Source organism: Acomys russatus, chromosome 2, assembly GCF_903995435.1.
Source record: "Acomys russatus chromosome 2, mAcoRus1.1, whole genome shotgun sequence".
NCBI classification, from domain to species: domain Eukaryota; kingdom Metazoa; phylum Chordata; class Mammalia; order Rodentia; family Muridae; genus Acomys; species Acomys russatus.
In genome coordinates, this window is record NC_067138.1 from 92,546,064 (window position 1) to 92,568,380 (window position 22,317).

General features: G+C 43.1%; 1 protein-coding gene and 1 pseudogene across 1 annotated transcript in view; one reads left to right on the forward strand and one right to left on the reverse strand.

The window, feature by feature from the left end:
- Positions 1-22,317, forward strand: part of Adamtsl1 (ADAMTS like 1) — a 915,031-nt gene that overhangs the window by 816,177 nt on the left and 76,537 nt on the right. Inside the window, exons 18-20 of the mRNA XM_051163985.1 lie at positions 8,997-9,176; positions 13,910-14,063; positions 14,850-15,978. Of these exons, the coding sequence (XP_051019942.1) occupies positions 8,997-9,176; positions 13,910-14,063; positions 14,850-15,978 (1,463 nt within the window). The remainder of the gene's footprint in view (positions 1-8,996; positions 9,177-13,909; positions 14,064-14,849; positions 15,979-22,317) is intronic.
- Positions 3,237-4,213, reverse strand: LOC127205700 (Y-box-binding protein 1-like; annotated as a pseudogene).

Sequence of the window (22,317 nt, forward strand, 5' to 3'; positions counted from 1 at the left end):
TTCAGTTGCCGGGGCCCACATAGTGAAAGAGAGAAATTATGCCCCAATATAGTCTTCTGCCCTTCATACAACACTATAGCACATGAGAGTACGTGCACACATAGTATGCAAATACACAAAACTATATAGATGCAATTTAAAAAGAGTTTAGTTGGGGACATGTTTAAGTTGAGGCACCTATCTGCATTTTAAGTAGGCATGTTAATTCATCACAGTGAAGAAGCCAGAGCCTAAGGTTGAGATTTTATCACAATAAACTTATTTCACTGAAAAAAAAATGTGAATTTAAAATATTCTTTCTTTTTTTTCCCCCCTTTGGTAATTTACAGAATGAAAACCATTACAAGGAATATGGTCCCTCTGTTTGGTGGTCCTTGGGCATCATTAATTGCTGAGGCTAGTTCTCTAATCATAAAAGAATTCTAAAGAAATATTAAGCCTAAAAGATTATACCTAATCTGATTAGTAAGACTTTGTGATTAGGTAGAAGAAAATAAGTTAATAAGAAGATAAGAAATAAAAAGTTGAACCTAAGGAATTATACAATGGACTATACAAGTAAATGGGAAATATTAGTTATCCATAATAACAAGAGATGCGTTCTGAATAAGAGAAATTCTTAACCACTAATTAAAGTTTGTTCTGAGCACCAATTTCAATTTAGTGCTACAGATGTTTGTTGAGGCCTTGTGTTCGCAGAAGGCACTGCTAGGCACAGTAGTGGCATACCATGGGTGAGGGTGAAGTCCTCTAGTGTGCCATTGGGTTGTATATAATAACTAAAATTATAAAAATTCCACAAAATCACCTAGAACCCCAAAGAAGCCAAAGGTCTAGGTCAACAGTACAGATCAACAGGAAAGTACTTGTCTGGCAGGCACAAGGTACCCCGGGGGATGGAAAACCACTCCAAAAGTTAGCAGACATGTATTAATCAAAGCTGAAAGATTCCAGAAAAGCCTTTAGAAGGAACTGTGTGGTTCTAGGAGCATTAGCAAGTCTTCAGAAGACCACTGCATTCAGTCTGGCAGGTCATTATCTGGGACCTGAGTTCACATATAGGCTGTCAACTCACAAATCAAAAACACTTAGGCAGAACAAGTTTCCAGGGTCATCAACATATAAATAATGTATTTGAGGGTGCTGGTCCCCAAACACAGACCCTGAGCTAACTCCTACCCATCAAGGATAATAGCGAGGTAGAAGCTAAGAACTGCAATGCAACCTTCCATTGAAGACATCAGAAGCCTGGGGCTCTTAGGCTTAAGGAGAGGTGAGAGTCACATCCCTCAGTTCTGCAAGCAAAGAGGAGTTGTTGACATCCTGGGGAGATAGGCTGACCTTCTTCGGGCTGCTCTGCAATGTGTCCAGAGCCCACTACTCAATAGGGGTGCGTTGAAGTGCCAGCACTGACTGGAAATGAACCAGCTTCAGCACCTGTGTGACCTGAGTTATGTAACTTCATCTCTCTGGGCCCTAATTTATTTATCTGTTACATAAGAATAGGATTTACTTAATAGGGTGGTTACCAAAGGTTTTTTATTCCAACTATAATTTTGATATTATTTTTGCTATGGGACTCACTAGATTTATTTTCACTATGAATTATTAAATTTTACAATGTAAAGTATATGTTGTTTGCCATTTAAGAGGCTCTTTGTTTAAAGTCCTTCTAGAAAAAGTCTTTAGCCCTTTTAATATTACTCAATACCTCATGGCCTCAAATCTTTCACAGTGCAACCAAATCACATAGGAGCCAACAGAGTCTTCTCTGGGCCCCAGAGTTTCCTCTTATATTTATATTATTCTGACTGGAAATAGCAGCAGTACATTAATTTGAAGAGTTTCTTTTGGCTCTGCTGAGCAATAGGATTATCTATCAGAGAATAGCCTAGTAAGTCATCTTAAAGAATTAGGAGGAAGAGGAGGAGGTAGTAGTGGCAGTATTGGGGGCAGTGGTGGGACTAGGAGCTGGAACGCACATTCCAGAATTCCTAATGATAGTCTAAAATGGGGCTTGGGCATTAGCACTCTTTAAAAGCTCAGGTCAAAACATTTCCTGGAATCTTGTTCTGGACTCCCCTCCACTCCTTGGTCCTTGTGATCGCTATTGAAAGATCTAAGAAGACAGACTTGAAGAAATGAGTACAATAAAATAGGTGAAGCTTATTATACAGCAGTATAAAGTACTGGTGGGGCGAGAATGTGTTAATCATCAGATTTCCAAGAGAAAAGCCAGTTCTACAATTTTGAACCAAATTTGAAGCAAGCTTTAATTAAATACTGACCAGGATGGACTCTGCTCAGGTCAACTCTGTGGAATCCAAGTGAGGGGCATCAAGTCACGTGTTGTAGGGGCTTTTTAAGGGCAAAACCATATAGCCACTGTATTTCCCATGTGGCTTTGTTATTTTTCAACAACTACAACTCCCAGCATTCCAGGAAGTTACTTAGTCCTTGGACAGGTGGGGCTTACAGGTAGATTTTGACTCTTAAATTCCCTTCCTTGAGTTATATCCTGGGTAAAAATTCTTGGCTCTCTGATGGGTCCCTGTTTATATTGGGATCTAATAACCATCAGCTGCAGGGTACCCAGATAGGAATTATCAGTTAGTTGATGCAAGAGCCAGCAGTAATTAACAGAAGCAGAAGGGCCTAAGGCCCTGTGGCATAGTTACTAACCAGAAAGAGCCTGGAAATGGATACAGCACCCATCATTTATTTGATCTCATGTCCCATTTTTGTAATAGGTTTTTGAGTACATCCAGATTATAATCCTGAATGGTTTATATAGAAATAATAATAATTTATTATTTTTTATTTAAGACCTTTATTAACAGATGCTTGCAGTTTGTTGACTTTTTTTTTTTTTGAAAAAACTCAAGTTGTAAACTTTTATTACAAATTAAAAATGAAGTTGTTAAAAATCTCAACTTGACCAGATATTAAACAATTTAAAAACCATTAAAGGTGTATTGAGAAAAAACAGGACTTTTTTTTTCCTTAAAAAACATGTTTTTCATTACCAAAAAGAGACATCTTTAGGTAAAAATAATAAAAACCTCACGCTGCATAGATAATGCAGATAGTTCTACTGTATCTGGTCAGTGGGCAAAAAGCAAGCACTTCAGGTTTTCAGCTCCAATCTTTATTCATTTCTTATTGCTGGAATTTCATATTCATGTCTTCTTGTTGGATGACCAAACCTGTTGATGGTAGAGATGGTAAGCCGGCATTTACTTGGTCTCACCCTGCTCGGCCTCGGGAGCGGATGACTTCTCAGCTGGTGGATAGGCTGCTTTTGTCTCTTTGCCATCTTGTGGTTTAGGGTTCTCTGGGCGTCTGCGTCGGTAATTGAAGTTGCAGTGATACCGACGTTGAGGTGGCTGCTGACCTTGGATCTCCTTGATTTTCCTTGTCCTCTTCAGTGCCATCCTCTCTAGGCTGTCTTTGGCGAGGAGGGCCCCTGCGGAATCGTGGTCTATAACCCTGATACATATTCTGTCTCACTGGTCTACCTTGCTCTCCTGCACCCTGGTTGTCAGGACCCTCCATCACTTCTTGCACAGGTGGGTTGGAATACTGTGGTCGACTCCCATAGGGTCTCTGCATGTAGTAAGGTGGGAACCTTCGCCTACGATAGATAGGCCTGTCCTTCAGGAGCGCTTTCCGATTCCTCATTCTTTTCCTGACGCTCACTATTCTGGTAGTTTTGCTAGTAATTGCGTGGAGGACCCCTACGACGCGGATAGCGTCCATAATGGTTACGGTCGGCTGCGTATTTACTGTACGCGTATTTATCTGTAACATTTGCTGCCTCCACACCCTTTTCTCCTTCAACAACATCAGACTCCACAGTCTCTCCATCTCCTACACTGCGAAGGCACTTCCTGGGGTAATTCTTCTTTATGGCAGTCTGGTGTACAAATAGGTCTTCCTTGGTGTCATTCCGGTTGATGAAACCGTATCCATTCCTTACATTGAACCATTTTACTGTTCCCAAAACCTTCGGTGCGATGACCTTCTTGTCCGCGCGGGCAGAGCTGAGGGCAGCGGCGGGGGCCACGGGTAGCTGCTCATGATTGTGGTGTTGGTGACTGGGGCCGGCGGGATGACTGTGGCTTCTCCCTGGTGTGGTGGTGACTAGGCCAGCAGCAGCAGTGGGGCTCTCAGGGCTCTCTGGGGTCCGCCAATAATTTATTCTTAAAGCCATATAACATCTCTTTGTTCTACAGAAAACAATCTAAATGTATGATCATATTATAGAACTATTTCAGTTAATGAATAAATCTGGGCCCACTTTTCTGGTATGCCAGTTGGTGTCTCATTAACAGGGCAGAGACACCATTCTCAGGAATAGACAGGTGGGGAAACAGACTGTATTTATCTGGAGTCCATCTGACTTGTGACAGGTAGATTCAAGTCTTATGACTTCTTTGGCTCTCTGAAGCTTACATGAATTTTTTGTTTATTAACGAAGATAAAAGTTTTAGGTATATTAGCATTAATTTGCACTGAGCTCCACATTGTAAGATAGATAGAGTAGATTCATATTTTTGAGTCCTAGCAAAAACTATAGCTTTGGATTAGAAAGCATGAACATTTTTTTCCTCTGTCCAGAGAGCTGGATATACATTTTTATTCCAATGGAAAGCACCTTTAAGTCTATATTTAGACAATCAAAAAAATGTAAATCTTGAGCTTGTGACTGAATAGTAAGTAGTCAGTGATCTACCAGCTTATCAGAAATCCATTCACCAATTAAAACTCTGAACCTTTGAAATTTTAGTACTTAAAACATTTCCCATCCTTATGTATCTTAAATTATTTTCTTATATCATCAGAACTTACTTAAGTTTTCATATCCTCAGACCTTTCTATATCTTAGAACATTTTATTTCCACCTAATCATTTATCAAAGACATGAGTAGTTATTGAGAAGAGTCATTTCAAGGTATGATCCTTTAATGAAAAGTTATACCTGAAGCCTGTTAGCAAGGCAACCTATCTGTCTTTTCTTAAGAGACCTAGTAACTTTAGACGAACTAACAAGGTGGCTACAGCCTCAGGGAAAGGAGCTGATTCTCTGCTGCTGACAAAGCTATAGTTAGCCTGGTCATAAATACCATCAGAGACTTGAAAGGATAAATTATAGCAGGAAAGTATAATACAAATGGTCTATGTATCAATTACAATGGCAGAGACCAGTCCATTACCTAAACAGTCATCCTAGGCTCTTGTCACCATGATGTCGTTTGAGGCATGGAGGTATTAGGGTACCATCAGTCTCCAGCCACCAGACCCAGACAATGATATGCTTTCCTGTGCAGAAGGAACATGGACCAGCATTCCAGTGGTCTAACTCTCTTATTGGTCATCTCTTCAGTCACCCCAAGTCAGAAAGACAGGTACAGATAGAAGGCAAGACACAGAGCCAGAACGACAAACAACAACAAAACAAACAAAAACCCAAGACAACATCAACAATTGGAGTGACTTAGAAGTCTACCAGTCTGACCAACCAAGAAAAGTTCTCTTAACAAATAGGAGTCTGCTCTACAGCCTCCCCACACAACCCAGATGCTAAGAACCCATCAGAGGCCAGGCCTCTCTGAGTTCTCAGCTCCTGGACCCACTCTGGACCTCCCCAAGCCCTAAGCTTGACATCCAGTGTCATGGAATGCCTGTATATTTCCTAGGCTCTGTTGTGGAGTGTAGGGATTGGAATCCTGTTGACAGGCACTAGGATGTGACATCTCTTCAAATACTTTCAGAGCTCCAAGGCAAATCAGAAGACAAAAACTGGTGGCTCTGGCTGAACTCCAATTAGCCAGAAATAGCCAGTGACTATGGGACATTTCCCTTTACCCTGAATCAGGGTAGGAGAGTTTTATAAACCTCATCAGAGTCTTCCTGATTCCCACATCAGGATACCTAATAAGCAGAATTCAGAAACCAGGCAGAAAAATGTCACAGGAAGCTAAGAAACAAAATAAAACAAAAGGCTTCTATGGTTTATCAAAAGGAAGCTCCTGTAAAACTGCTTGCTATCTCCTTTTTTGAGCATAGCCATCCATTGGGGGATGGGAGTGGGTAGGAAACCACTGTCTCTGAAAGACTGACAGCATGCCCTAAAGCCTTGAATTAGCATTCCATGGTACACATTCAAGTCAGCCCATGGGTTCCAAAGTGAAGAGCCTAGCTCCAGAACTTGGGGTGGAATTTTTTTCTTCTATCTTGCTTTGGCCTCTAAATGTTAATCCTGAGACTCATGAGAGAAAAACCAGTTCCATAATTTTGAACCAAATTTGAAATAAGCTTTAATTAAATAGTGACCAGGATGATCTCTAGTGAGGTCCATCCAGTCTCTAGAATTCCAGCCAGTGGTGAAGAATTGCATGTTGTATGGACTTTTTAAGAGCAAAACCACAAGGCCACTCTATTTCCCATTGGCTTTGGTTTTTTCTTCTTTTTTTAAATTAATTTATTTATATGAGTGTTCTATCTTCGTGTATACCTGTAGGCCAGAAGAGGGCATCAGATCATATTACAAATGGTTGTGAGCCACCATGTGGTTGCTGGGAATTGAACTCAGGACCTCTGGGAGAGAAGTCAATGTTCTTAACCACTGAGCCATTTTCCAGCCCTGGCATTGTTATTTTTCAAGAACTACAACTTTCAGCATTCCAGGAAATTATGTTGTCCTTGGGCAGGTGGGTTTCACAGACTAACTTTGGCTCTTACAAGTGGACAAATGCCAAAGGAACCACTGCAAAGAGAAACACTCTCACCATGTCAGAGTGATAATGGCCAGAAACCATTGTATCAACCTATGTTTAAAAAAAAAACAAACAAAAAAAAAAAACTATGTTTTGGGGCAAATCTTATATGTGTAAAGTTTCTGGAACCCAGGAAAATGGCTCAGCCAATAAAGGTACTTGCTGATCTTTGTTTTATTCTAAGAAGACATTTAAAGGTGGAAGAAGAAAACTGATTCTATACAGTTGCCCTCTGATGTTCATGTGTGTACTATGGTATACATACCTGCACACACACACACACACACACACACACACACACACACACACACACACAAGTAAATACGTATATACAGAAATAAATAAATAAATACTTTAAGTTTCTAGAATTGACAGATTTCCTGAAGGTTGTTTTACTTCCTAGTGCCTAGTGATTGACAAATCCATTGGGCTGACTTGATCTCTCTCTCTCTCTCTCTCTCTCTCTCTCTCTCTCTCTCTCTCTCTCATATATGTATGTGGATGTTTTGCCTGTATGTTTGTCTCTGCATCACCTGCTTACAGTGCCCAAGGGGCCCAAAAGAAAATGTCAGATACCCTAGGGCTGAACTTGCAAATGGTTGGGAGCTGCCATGTAGGCAGTAGGACTCAAACCCTAGGTCCTCTGTAAGAACAGCCAGTGTTCTTAACTCCCGAGCCATCTCTTCAATCCCTTGACTTGATTCTTACAAGAGAGGGCAACAGTGTGAACTCATTTTTCACTAGACAGGAATCTATAAGGCTTGGGGCCCCAGGAACCAGGTTCAGGTAGTCATCCATTAATGGCTTTCCTGACAGGACTCAGGAAGGCCTACCGTGCCTGTCCTGCTTTTATGAGCATTTGATTGAGATAAGAGTTGGGGCATGTTTCAGCCCTGATATCTTCCTGGCTACCTAATAAAGACCACTGCCAAGGAGAATGACTTCTAGGCTGCTGAAGCTGTTCCTTCAGTGCCAACTCCCAGCTTTTGGACCTGGAAATTAATGTCTCAACAAACCCAAGAACAGCAAGTGAGAAACTAGAGACTGCTTCCAAGAAGCCAGAAGGTTCTTCGCAATATCTTGGATGACCTGCACCAACCTAACTAAGTCATGGCTTGGTCTATATGAGCTAGGGTTATATCAGACTGGAGTAACAGAAATCTCAAAATTATAGCGGCATCAAAGAGCACAAAGGTATTTTTACATAAGGAGAGGCATACAGAGTTTCTCAGACAACGATGAAACCTATGCACACCATGCCCATGCCAGCCCGCAAGGGGTGGGGGGTGGGGAGATGATGTCTCTTTAGATGAGGTCTTTGAAACTGCATAGATCTGTTTATATCCCATTGGCCATCATTTAGTCCCAGGGGCTGTGTCTGCCCTCAAAGGAGTTTGCCAAATATAGGCTATACAAAAAAAAAAAAAAAACATGTACCATGGTAAAAACTGAAGGCCCTTAAAAGGGAAGGGACAAACAGCTTGTGCCTCAGGAGGCCTCGTTCCCTTCCTCAAGCAGCCAGATTACAACTGCTAAGTTTCATGTAAACAAAGTGTTTTACTGCGGTCCCTCTGAAAACCACTGCCATGAGGCCATTTTTCTTGCATACCAGGTTTCAGCGTCTCCAGCTCCCAGTGCCCTTAGAAATCACCAGACCAGATGAGTTCTTCAGAAAGCCGACCCCTAAATCTCACATTGTCCAGTGTGGTTGAGCAAGTGCTCCCACCTGGGAAGAGAGGACAGTCCTTTCTCTCTGCAAATTAATTTGGGGGGGGGGTCGATTCTGATGGCAGGAGGTCACTCTTGCTCATTCTGGAAGCTGCAGATTATTTTCATTGGATCATAAATATGTTGAACACTTTATTATACTAATCTTTTAAACCAGTTTTCTTGAGTGGCTACAAATCACAGTTCAAGGGCAAATTTCTAAGATTCCAGGGCTCCTGAATTCCTGGACGCTCCAGTTAAATACCTGAGCTTCTGAATGGGGAGTTACAAAAAAAACAAAAAAACAAAAAACAAAAAACTTTGCTACAAAATTCACTGCAAAGACAAGAAATGAAGCCCTCTGGCCTGACTCCTGGTTTGTCTTTTTAAATAAATAAATAAGTAAGTAAATAAATAAATAAATAAATAGTTACTCTTCACTCATCCAAGAGTAAAGTAGTGGTCAGAATCCTTGCCTGCATTGACCCTTGACCCTTCTTGCTTCCCCAGTGTTCCAGGACCTGTGGCGGAGGGGTTCAGAAACGTGATGTCCTTTGCAAACAGCGCATGGCTGATGGCAGCTTCCTGGAGCTTCCAGAGACCTTTTGTTCAGCCTCCAAACCAACCTCCCAGCAGGTGTGCAAGAAAGATGACTGCCCTAGTGAGTGGCACCTCTCAGGCTGGTCAGAGGTAAGTAGACTCCTCAGGAGAATGCAAGGTATGAGAAGCAAGAGACAGCACCCCAAACACGGGCATATAGAAAAGAGACCAAGAAGCTCTCCTAACGATGTGGAGTGGGATTGTGTAATGCCATCGGCCTATACCATAGGATGGATAAGGACTAGGCTAGAGGACTAATTTAATTATGTGAACCTACGTTCTGCAGCCAGCCCTTACCTAACAGTTGAAAATTGGAAACGTGAAATTATAAATGGGATTCCCCCTCGAACAAGCACAGAGCACAGGGCTCTCCACCTCTTTCTCCACCTCTTCCTCCGATCCCTGACACTCCCACTCCATGGCCTCCTCCCAGATGTTCCCGGTCTCTGCTCAGGAAGGGCAAGGCCTCCGTGATTCTTCTCTTCCAAGTTTCTGGACAATAAAGGATGTGATTTATTAGGAAAAGAAGGCCAAGGAAATCCTGCCTCTTCGCTGTTAGTTTCCTGACTCTAAAACTTGAACAACTTCCCAGGGAGAGCACTTGATTTCCCCCATTGCTGTGCACTTGGGGAAGTGAGGGCTCCGTGCTTGCAGCTCCTGATGGTGCCTGGAGTTAGGGATTGCAAACTTACATCTCTACCTAACCTGCTTCTCTGAATAACTCTTGTTCTGACACTGGCATGAATTTGTTGACAGCTAGACTCAAAGATTCATCTCCACTGTTGCCAGCCCCTAGAGTTTCTTTGAGTTGTCTTTAACTACTCAGCTCTGAAGACTTGTGTGTCTTCCACAGAGAAATCTGAAAATCATTTCTGTTCGAGCAAACTCGGCAACTGGCAGACAGATCACAGCATCCAAATCATATTCAAGGCCTTTCTCTTTCTTGCCTAGAAGCATTCAGAATGGCTTTCTTGACCCATGGGCTTTTTAGTGTTTTCATATGCACCGTTTGGGGCTGCTGATGGTTGAAGTGTGTGTCACAGAGACACTTCCAGACAGAAAAGGCAGCCTGTGGAAATTAAGATGCTTTGTACCTCTTCAGCCTATTTAGAATCCATCTGATGGTGCCTGCTGAGGGCATTGGAGTTATGAAGGAGGCTAAATTATCATTATAATTTATCAGGAAAAATTACCTCTGGCTGTGTCTCACCCCAGGTGATTCAGAACAGAAAGGAAAATGGTTATTTTTTTGTATTTTAGAAACAATTTGTATTTCAGCTGGATACAAGAACAGAAAAGTAGAGGGGAAAAGTGTGCATATTTAAGTGTGTGTACACGGACATGTTGGTTTCCGGTTTTTCCAAAGACAGTTGATTTGGGTGGATATATATATATATATATATATATATATATATATATATATATCATACTTAAAAATATATACACAGAAAAGAGCCCTGGTATGTGTGCCAAGTAGCTGTGGTAAAGTGTCTGTTGAGTGATGGGCTCTCATGGATAGGCAGTTGAGGAAGGACTATATATGCATACTAATTGCCACCCCCTCCATCCTCCTGATGTCTGTGGCCTTTGGAGGATGTCTCTTGAACACAGAACATTTATAAAAAGTAATCTGAAGAGGGAGGGAATGTGGGAATGGGAAGATACGAGCAAGGCGATAACAATCAGGATGTAATGTAAATAAATTACAATAAATTTTTTAAATGACAACAAAAAGTGATTTGAAAGAAGGCCCCTTATGGTTTGAGCACCAAAGGAGGGAGCTCACTAAGCTGGGTCACATGAAGCAAAGCAGAGACCTTTAGGCCAGGATCCGGTAGAGTTAAGAGTTCAGACACAAAGACAAGCAAACCTGGCTCCAAACCCTGGCTCTGTCTCTTAGCGACCGTATAACATAGGGCTCATTGCTTAATCTTTCTAACCCTTAGTTTGATTGTCTTTGAAATGGACATAACAGCATCCATTATGTAGGCATATCCTTGGCTAAATGAGGGATAAAGTTCTTGTGTCTAGCTAAAGTTAACCCCTGTTATGATGGTGGCTCTCCTGCTTCTGGACTCATTTTCAGAAGGAAGGAGAAAGTAGGTAGTAAACACTGTGTTGCCTTCAGTGGCTGGGCTTAGGGCTGTAGTCTAGTTCACCCCCTCAGGCTTTGCTGGTCTGGGGGGGTGGGCAGCAGGTGTGATGAAAAGGGTCACAATTGGGAAGCTAGGAGGAGTTAGCCCTTATCTAAAGCTGTGAGCTAACTCGGTTGATGAATGGAATTGCAGGCATTTATTGAGGAGAGGCCGGGAATGATGAGACAACCTCCCAGGAATAGCTCGGGGCTTCCTGGCTGCCAGCCTCGCTTCTAGGTTCAGTGAGAGAGAGAAAGGGAGTCATGTGGTGTGACAAAATAGAACACTATATGTCATCTTCTCGTTTCCATGTGTGCAGTGAACAAACACAAGTTCACATGTATACACACACACACACACACACACACACACACACACACACACACACACTTTTTAAATCTAAAACAAAATGAGAACTGTGTGGCTGAATTAGGAGTGAAGTGACAGGTCTCTACTGGTGAGTGTCCCCTTCACTAAGAAGCAGCCCCTGCATCACCTCGTCACCATGGTTACCAGGCTCAACTTCAGCTTAGCTTCCCTACTTCAGAGATGTGGATCTTGATGCTAGAGGTGGTACTTGACGACTAAAGTCACAGCTGACTTTGGCCTGCAGTTTGGCTAGCGGTCTGTTTTCCCACTTGACCAAACCAAAAGGGCCATATTTTAAAGCTGTCAGGCTCCTTGCCTCATCCCACCTGATCCTTGGATCTGACACTGTCATTAGCGTTCAAACAGGTGTCAGATAGAATCTGGAATCCCATAATCCTCAGGCAACACAGGCAGAGGGTTGATCTCAACCCGCACTGGTCTTCTCTTTGGCATCTTGAATCTCTGTTGGGGTGGCAGATGTCACAGTCTGTCCCACAGATGAGTGTCACTTCAATGTACTCACATGTAAAACTTCAAAGTCAAAGCTAGTTTTCTGTTGTTTTTACTGTCCTCTTTCCAGCGGCATGCTGCCATGAGCCAGGTTCAGGCCTCCATTGTCTGAAGCAGAGGCTGTGGTAGCCCCTGCATTATGTCCCGTCTCCCCTCCCTTCCCCTCTGCACAGTGTTGCCAGATTCACCTTCTCAAACACCTCTTTCATCATGTCACTCCCCGCTTCATGGATTCCCGTGGCTCTGTGGACCGATTCCAAGCCTGTCTGAAAATGAAAGGTCTCCAAAGTCCCTCTCACACTCCTGACTACACTCACCTCAGCCACTAGTCAGCAAAACTGATTTGGTCTTGCCCCAAGCCCACGCTGAACTTGCACACTGATTCCTTCTACTTTGTTCTAGGAAGTTCTCTGCTTGCCATCTTACCCCTGTTGTGCTTATGCCACCTAAACCCTCCCCATCTTGGAAACATAGGTCAGGAAATCCCACTATTTTTATACTATCTCAAAACCTGCTTCCTATTGTTACACTTTTACTAAATTCCTTAACTACTATTTCTTCTATAAACAACTTTATTGACATATAATTGACCTATTACAATATTCAATTTAATTCAATGGTCTTAATATTTGTCTATGCTGTAGCACATTAAGGACTATGTTTCTTTATATGGCTGCATAATATTCCATTAATATAACTACTCTGTGCTTTGTTTAATCTATCCAACGATTAATGAGCATTGAGTTGTCTACTTCTTGATTATGAAAAGCAGTTGAATGTTGTTAAATAATGTCTGTACAGTTGTGAACATCTGCACATATTTGTATGGATGTGTAGAATTACTGGGTCCTATAGTAAATTTTCTTTTTATCAAAACTAATAAGCTCTTGCCTAGAAGTGAATGGCAGGGAGCATATCACTTTATATTCCTACCAGCAATGTAAGGGGGTAGGGTTCTCATTATCTTCTCCTAACCTCACCAACACTTACTATTGTTCTTCCTTCTGATATGGCCAGTGCAGTGTTGTGAAGTCATAGCTCGTTGTCATTTTGATCACATTTCCCTGAAGTCTTATTTCCTTTTAGCAGTGCATTTGACTTTGGCCTCCTTGTTTGAAGGACTGCTCCCCAAAGTAGATTCACAACAGTTATCTAATTAATAGAAGGCATATCATTTATTGGGTTTGAGTTGTCTTTTCTTGCAGTCTCTTATTTAACTCATAGACTTGTAAAATAGGCATAAAAAAATAGACACAGTGCAGAGAACTTCAGTAGCTTTCCAACTATTGAAAAACTGAGCTAAGATCTGAGCATAGGACTCTGTTTCTGTGACTCTATAAAACCTAAGCCATGTGTAACTAAGAATGGGTTAACTGCTTATAGGAACCCTTATAATTCAGAGTACTACAGAGTGTCAGAGGGCAAAGCGTGGTTGCAAGACAGATATTCTACATTATCATAAATATTTCTCTTTCGGTGGCTGACACTTTTCCCAACATATCATAGTGAATTTACGGGACCAAACAGAATAACCATGTGACTCTAGTTCAGTGGTTCTCAACCTTCCTAATGCAGTGACCCTTTAATTCAGCTCCTCTTGTTATGGTGACCCCCAAACCATAAAGTTTTGTGGTGGTTGTTTTTGTTGTTACTTCAAACTGTAAATTTTCTATTGTTATAAATTATTTTGTAAATATGTGATATAGAGGATATCTGATATGCCACCCATTTGAAAGGGTCATGTGACCCCCAAAGGAGTTTGTGACACAGAAGGGACTCTCATATATTTATTCTTTCTTCCTCCACCAGTGCTCTGTGAGCTGTGGGGAGGGCACCCAGACTCGAAGTGCTACTTGCCAGAGAGTGCTGAAAACTGGGGTCTCCACTGTTGTCAATTCCACCTTGTGCCCTCCCCTGCCTTTCTCTTCCTCCATCAGAGCTTGTATGCTGGCAACCTGTGCACGTGAGTATGCCAGCGCTCTGGGGGTGGGGTATGGAACCCCATAGAGCCGCTAGGCAAGGACCTTCTCTGAGCCCCAGAACAGTGGGGCATTGTGAGACAGCAGAGCCCAAGGACAACTTGGGCTGGAGTGCTTAGCTGGAGATGGAAAGGAAATCTTGGTCACTCAGTGTCCAGGCTGAGTTCTCTTCTGCCCTGGAGCGACAGCTTGCAAGGGTAAAACAAAGGCCAGCTGCTGTTATGCTAAGATCTGGAAGCTAGGGGCGCTGCTCATTTCTAGGGAAACCCGATGTTATCCAATCTGGGGTTTTACACAGCTCTAAGCACACGTGTTCTGTGTCACATTAATCCCTAGAGTTGTGACCCTTCCGGGCTCCCCTCTCCGTGAACATTAGGACCCTGGTTCTTTGCATAGCCCAGAGGGTAGACGGAGAAATAAGCCCCTCTTTGTCTTCTGCCTGCCTTTCTTTAAGATGCTGTTTTTCGTGAGAACTGCCTTTCAGCTGGGCTCCTGGCACCTCCACCTCTTCAGGTCCTGTGGTGCTGCCCCACACCGCAACTCACCAGCGCTCTAGGTTTTGAAATTGGAAAAGCCCAATGAGCCACTGCTGGTGGCCAGCTCCCTCTGGGTAAACAGGCAGTGGTAAATGACAGCCCTGAACGAAGTCAACAGAAGAATTCCTCCCCTTGTCTTTTCTGCCCCCTAACTTCTCTTAATGTTCCTATCTCACTTGGTTTTTCCTGTTCTTGGTTCTTTTCCCTTCCATCTGGCAATCCCTCTTAAACCAGGGCCTGGGAGGCCTTCCACCAAGCACAGCCCGCACATCGCAGCTGCACGAAATATATACATTCAGACCCGCAGGCAGAGGAAGCTGCACTTTGTCGTGGGAGGATTCGCTTACCTGCTTCCCAAGACTACCGTGGTGCTCCGGTGTCCTACACGCAGATTCCGCAAGCCCCTCATCACCTGGGAGAAGGACGGCCAGCACAGCATCAGCTCCGCTCATGTCACCGTGGCCCCTTTTGGCTACCTGAAGATCCATCGCCTCAAGCCCTCCGATGCCGGTATCTACACCTGTTCTGCCGGGCCCGCCCGGGAGCAGTTTGTGATTAAGCTCATTGGAGGCAACCGCAAGCTCGTGGCCAGGCCCCTGGGCCTTTGGAGTGAGGAGGAGGAGGAGTCCCTGCAGGTGAGGAAGGCCAACCCAAAGGAGACCTTGCAAACCCACAAACACCAAAACGGCATCTTCTCTAATGGCAGCAAGGCTGAGAAGCGGGGTCTCACTGCAGACCCTGGGAACCGCTATGATGACATTGTGTCTAGGCTACTGGAGCAGGGCGGCTGGCCAGGAGAGCTTCTGGCCTCATGGGAGGTGCAGGACTCCACAGAAAGGAACGCATCCTCTGAGGAGGATCCCAGTGCTGAACAGGCCCTCCAGCATCTCCCCTTCACCATGGTGGCCGAGCAGAAACGCCTGGATGACATCCTCAGTAACCTGTCCCAGCAGCCCGAGGAGCTACGGGACCTCTACAGCAAGCACCTGGTGGCCCAGCTGGCCCAGGACATTTTCCGCAGCCACCTGGAGAACCAGGGCATGCTTCACAAGCCCTCGGAGCAAAGGTTTTCTCCCGTGGCCATCCCGTCTCATAAACACGTTTCTAGCTTTAGCAGCTCTCTGAGGAGCTCATCTGGGGAGGCCGGGGCCGGCCCCCGCAGGCCTCACCGCAAGCCCACCATCTTGCGTAAGATCTCAGCGGCGCAGCAGCTCTCCGCCTCCGAGGTAGTCACCCACCTCGGGCAGACTGTGGCTCTAGCCAGCGGGACCCTGAGTGTGCTTCTGCACTGTGAAGCCGCAGGCAACCCAAGGCCGACCATCCACTGGACCAGGAACGGAGAAGCGGTTCAGCTCAGTGACAGGTGAGCCTCATAGACCCCTGGTCTAAGAAGGGTTGGGGAAAGGAAAGGAGGGGCCCAGGAATCAGCCCCTAGCTTTCAGACCTGTTTCTGCTAGATAGTATTTGAGTAAAAAAAACAAAGCATTTCATGTCTCTGAACAGTATACTACCATCCCTCCAACCGATCAACACTGCTTCCCCATGCCACCGTTTTAGGAGCCCAGGGATGGAAGGTGTCCCTCCGGATAGCTTTGAATTCTGGGTAGAAGAACACTATTCTGAGCCACAGTGTTATTGCTTTTTGTGCCTCATGAGCTGAGTCATCGAACAGCTTGGACACGAGGACCATCTCTACATTTGTTTAGTCTCTCAGGGCTGGAGAGAGGGCAGCTAGCACCAGGCAATCCTATCCTCCATCTGTGCTGAACCAGGCTGTTGTCCTAGGAAGTTTTTACCCTCACTTGGACCTACCTGTGATTGTGTATCCTAATGTCTCATGATGTGTCTGTTTTGGTAGGTTACTGTTGGGGTGACAGCGTGTACTATCACTGGGCTCCTTGGGCCAAAGCCATTCACAAAACTAAAATTATCAATAGTAATAGAAGCAACAGCCATCACATTCTTAGCACTACCAATGTACCAAGAACAGTGCTGCCTTTTCAACGTGTTCGCTTCAGTTTTACATAGCTGGAGTGTAGTGGAGTCCTGACATTTTGCCAGGCCATCTCCGAGGTCAATGGAACCCCTTTCACTCATTTATAAGTGACCACAGAAGCTCAGAACCCAAGCGCTGTCGAGTTGAGAGTAAAGGCTCGAGCGCAGTGACTTCAGTACTGCCCCCACATGTCACTGTGGAGTGCTCCTCAAATTGGGGTTCAGTGGTCAGACAACTTAGAAAAGTGCTCCGTTAAAGCTAAACAGATGTGTTTACTGCTGCATTTTATGTCTGTTTTTTAATATAGCGCTTGATTTTTATTATAAAAGTAATAAAATGGCTATAAAGCAATTCATATGATATCCAAATCAATAAAGTAAAAAGTGCAACTTCCCCTCATCCCCAGTCTTAGTCCCCAGAGACCATCACTCGTAATGATTTGGTACACATCTTTTTAGAGTCTTTCTGTGTTTTATTGGGCTATATAAACCCATCTACACACTTAGGATTCGGTTTTTAAACGGGATGTTAGTCATACTCAGAACCTTTGACCAGATTTTATTTCATGTGTTTATAATAGTGTGTAGAGCTCCATATCGCCTTTTTAACAGCTGATTACTGTTCCTGAATGTACTTAACAATTCCCCAACTGAAAATTATTTGGGAGTTTTCACTTTTCTTAACTCTTTTAAGCATCCCAATGAGTGCTCTCACTTTCCAAGAAGATAATGTCATGTGTAATGCTTTCAGAGTACTGCTTTGATCACACACACACACACACACACACACACACGTGCACACACATACACAGACACACATGCACGCACACACATGTGCACACACACAAAGCTTAGTACTTTCAGAAACAATGAATTTCTGAACTGGCACTGAACTGAGAGGGATGCACCAGAGGCTATGGACAAACAGGGTACTTTTTATATATATTTCTTTTTTATGTGTATCAGTGTTTGCCTGCATGTATATATGTGTACACCATGCAGTTTTTGCTACCATGAAGATTTTCTTCCCTAGATCTAACCTTGAAAATGCTTTGTGATGCAAATTAATTGCATGCAATCAAGGGAAAAACCTACGGCTCTATTTCTGATGCTTGACATTATAATGTTTGCAATTTATCCTGCTGGCTACTAACAAATATGGCTGTGACTTGGTTTTCTATTTGAGGAAAGAGAATGAATGTATCTGTGCTCAAATCATGCATGAGTCATGGGACTGCCATGGGGACCACTTTGCTGTGAACTCTTGGTGACCCCTTCAATGTTGGGTGTCATTGCTTGTCTCTATCACTTTGTCGTCACAGTTCAGAAATGCTCATTCAATTTCAGACAGAGATGTGCTGAAATGTCCAGGGCTATGGTTAGTTCAGTTAGTCTGGTTTTGTTTAGTGCCCAAATCCACCTTCCTAGGAGTCTGTAAGATCTAGCTGCTTATTAGTCTGTTAGACTTTCTAACTTATTAAAGGATATAATAAATATCCTGGACTACCAAGAATCGGTCAAGGCAGAAAGAGAGCCAAACCTTGACATGAGAAAAATTAGTTTTGCCAAAGAATGAATAAAAATTTAGATGCCATTGGCACATGTTACAGGTAAAATTTATTCTATGAGATGAATTCCCATGATTCTTAGAAGCACATGTTGACTTCTCAGGCAGTAGTTTCCAAGGTGTCCTGAGTGTGTTGTGACAGCCTGGTTCATGGTGATCCTCTTTTTTTTTTTTTTTTTTTTTTCTTCCTTTATTCTACCAGCCCTGCTGCAATAGATCCTGTGTGAGATGCTGAGGATAGTGGGGAAGAAGATGCACTGCTTATTGATGAAACTTGCAGTCTATTTGGGAAGCCAAAGGGATGAGTGCAGCATTGGTCATGCTAGCAGAGCAATACGCCCATCTATTCGTATATGTCAGCTCACTGGGAATCACTGTGATGAATAGACCAAAAGTACATACATTAGAACCATATCCTAATGGCACACATCAGAGAGCGCTTTCCTGACCATGCCATGTAAAGCAGGGACCCCTCCCCAACCATTCTCCAACCCTTTGATTCTGGTATTTGACTTACAGGCATTTATGATTATTTGATACATCATATATTCATTTGTTAATCGTCTATCCATGATGGCACAGCCTTTCTTAACTACTCTAATTCCACCAAAGAGAGATTAAATAATACAGAGAAAGGGACAGGAAGAAAAGAGAAGGGGAAAAAGATAAACATGGACACACAAAACACAAATAAGCAAGAAACGATGGTAATAAGTCTTTGGGTACAAAAGTTAAAATGTGTGATAGAAGATGCCTTGGTGACCTCTCTGGACATATACTCTAAGGCGATGTCGTTTAAACCAAAATCCAAATGATGAGCAGTGCTCAGAATGTATTACTAAGAGAAAGAGGCTTTCTGTACAAAAGGCAAGTTATGCAAAAACTCTAAGGAAAAAATGAGCCTGTTGTGTTGTAGGACCCCGAAAGAGGCTCATTTGGCTACAGGGAGAAATGGAATGAGGTCACGGGGTGAAGCAGAGTCCCAGGGGATCCTTGGCTTCTAAGGATCAGGAGAACATTTAGGGGAATCATAGGCAAGAAAGCAAGTGACACAATCTAATTCCCAGGTTTACGGACTCACATGCACTATTCTGTAGCACGGGAATTGTAGCAGGTGTAAGCAGGAGCTAGGAGCCTGGTTCATTGCAGCAATCATTTGAATGTCATTAATACCTGCTGCGCAGTCAAATGATAGGCCCTCGGTGGTGAGATGATAAATACGGCATAATGCTGCTTTCCAGAAATTAGCATGCTAGCCTAGGTCCCAGTTCGTATGACATTCCAACAGGCAGAATACTTCCAACTTCTAAGCTTTGAAACCCGGACTGTCCTCCTGTGGCCTGCATGAGTATGCACCTTCATACACATGTGCACAAACCCTACCCAAACACATGTACAGAATAAGGGTTATTAAATGAAATGAAGCACCCGGATATTAAACTAAGGTGCACAAGATCTCATGCTTAGTATTGGGAGAGCTGAGGTTTTCACACAGGTCATATATATAAAAAAATTGAAGAATGGTTTGTACATTTTAATAGGGTTATTAAAAACAAACAGAAATTAGAATATATATATACATATGTACTATATATGATTTATATGTATACACACACACACACACACACACACACATGTGTCACAGCAGTTGTTCTTGAAGCAGATGTTCACCTATTACTCCATATTTGTTCACCATGCTGCTTCTGAGAATCTTTCTGGCAAGCCTGCCTGTGCTGCTCTAGGACTAAAACTCCTTCAGTAGCTTTTTGTCACTTGAGGATAAGCTCCAAATACCATTGCACAATACACAGCACTGTTTATCTCTAATATCTGCCCGTCCTGGTAGCCTCATCTCTCACCAGGTCCCACCTCATGGCACTGAACTCTGCTCTTGAGCAATCCCCAGTTACTTGCAGCTTATGAATTTGCATGGGGCCCTCCTACCATTGTGCCTGTCTACTTCCTGCTCTTCCGCAAAAGAAGCCTACACCAAGGGCTATGTCTGATGACCCTTCCCCGCACAGGACCCTCATGTACCCCAGTCTGAAGTCTTTCTTGCCCACTACCACTGTGCATCAGGAATAGCTCTCTGCTTTTCACATTTACCTGCTGAATTGTGTTGATCTCCCAGATGTTTTAAAATGTGTCTTATTTCCCCCAGATTTCTAAGAATATGCCATACACACAGAGGTGAAATGGAATCTCTAGTGGATGCCAGTGTGTAGAAGGAAGGTTCTAATTGATAGGAGGCCATGCTCTCTGCGGCTTTTATTTGGGATAGGCAGAATCAGAGAGTGACTTCTACTCCTAAGCCAGTGTCCTCTCCTTTCCTAGTGCTGTGACCCTTTATTATGGTTCCTCATGTTGTGCTAACCCCCAACCATCAAGTTTCTTGTTGTCGTTGCTACTTCATAACTGTAATTTTGCTACTGTTATGAATCATAATATAAATATCTGTTATGCAGGATATCTGATATGTGCCCCCCCCAGAGGGGTCATGACCCACAGGTTGAGAACCACTCACATTGCTCTTATGTTCTCTCCTGCAGACAGTTCAGAAAGTCCTCAGATTCTGTGGTACAGGATACATGACTTAAAATCATTAATATAATCAAATAAAAATGGGGAGCAGATACCTTCTGACATCCTACCTTCCATCACATCTGGACCCAAGGAGAAATCTCTATGGCCGTTATTGGGCAGTCAATAATCCTCAGAGTAACCTTTTGATATTACTATCCCAGCCTCACAGATGTTGAAATTGTTGTAGAGAGATGTCAAAAACCCCACAAGATGGAGCAGAGTTGGAGCTTGAGGCCAAGGCAATCTGAGGCCTTTTCTGAGTTACATCTGTCTTCATTGAATTTTGCTTGGTGTTAACTACATGGGCTTGCCATTGTTTTTAAAGAAGCCATTGAAGCCAACAAAACCTGATGCAAATTATTACTAAGTATTCCAGCCAGCTAGCTTCCAATTTATAAGACTTTTGTATTTCACTTGCAGCCGTCTGTCTTAGGGGTAACCTTTTCTGATAGCTCCACCTTCATCTGTATGAAGCCAGCTACTAATATGCATAGTTAGGCACACACTTGGCATTCAGTAAACACTGCAATTGTTATATCTATGTGCCGCCTGTATATGTCTACAGAGTTGTGTGCATGTATTCAGAGATCAAGACCATAAGCAAGAAAAACCTAAATTATTTATTGTTTAAGTATGCTTCATAAATCATCACATTTTTTGAGTTGAAATTCACCTGTACTTTTTAATAGGGTGAAGCATATGGCGCATCTCTAGCTGAAAAGTCTATCATATGGCCTTTCTTCCCATGTGACAGCAAGAATTTATGTAATATATTAAAAAAGAGTTCAGTATTCCTCAATCTGAATGCGACTCTAGAATCAGTACTTGTAATGACCATGCTGACATCCTTAAAGAGAGAAACAGCCACATTCTCCAAAATTGTCACCAGAGATGGGCACAACCAAATCCAGATGAAGTTTGATCTTTGCCTTCAAAGAACATCTACATTTTACTGACCAAACCATAGCCTCAGGGACATATTTGTTCTGTTTAACATTTTTACACTGAAAGTGAGCCAGTAGCACATGTTCCTTGTAGCTCAGCCAATGAAGGCCTTGAAGCACACAGGCAGGACTGCCCCTAAGGTTACAGAAGTTTTCAAAAGGACTACAGGTGAAGGTGAGGAAGATAGATGATTTGGAGAAAAGCCTTTTTTATTCTTAAGGGTGGGAGGCAGCTCATAGGTGATAATCTACCGAAACAGTTACTTGCAGAAAGGGAAAGCTGAGTCATTTCTTCCTCTTAATCCGCAAGCCTGTCCCCATCCCTTTCTTTTCACTGTGTCTACCTCTTTCTCCTACTCCCTTCAGGCCACTACAGAAGCCAGTAAAGGCTGTCAGGCTAGAATCAGAGCAACTTGGACATAAATTCCAGTTTTGCCACCTCATAAGTCAACCTTAACCTTTTAAAAAGCCTCGATTTCCTTACTAGTTAAACTAAAATCATATCCAAAATTAAAATTCTATCAATAAAACCGGACACTTTTATTTTTATCTTTTAGGTATCAAATGTATGGACAGGGTAGCTGTTAACCACTGTGACAGAACCCTCAGATGG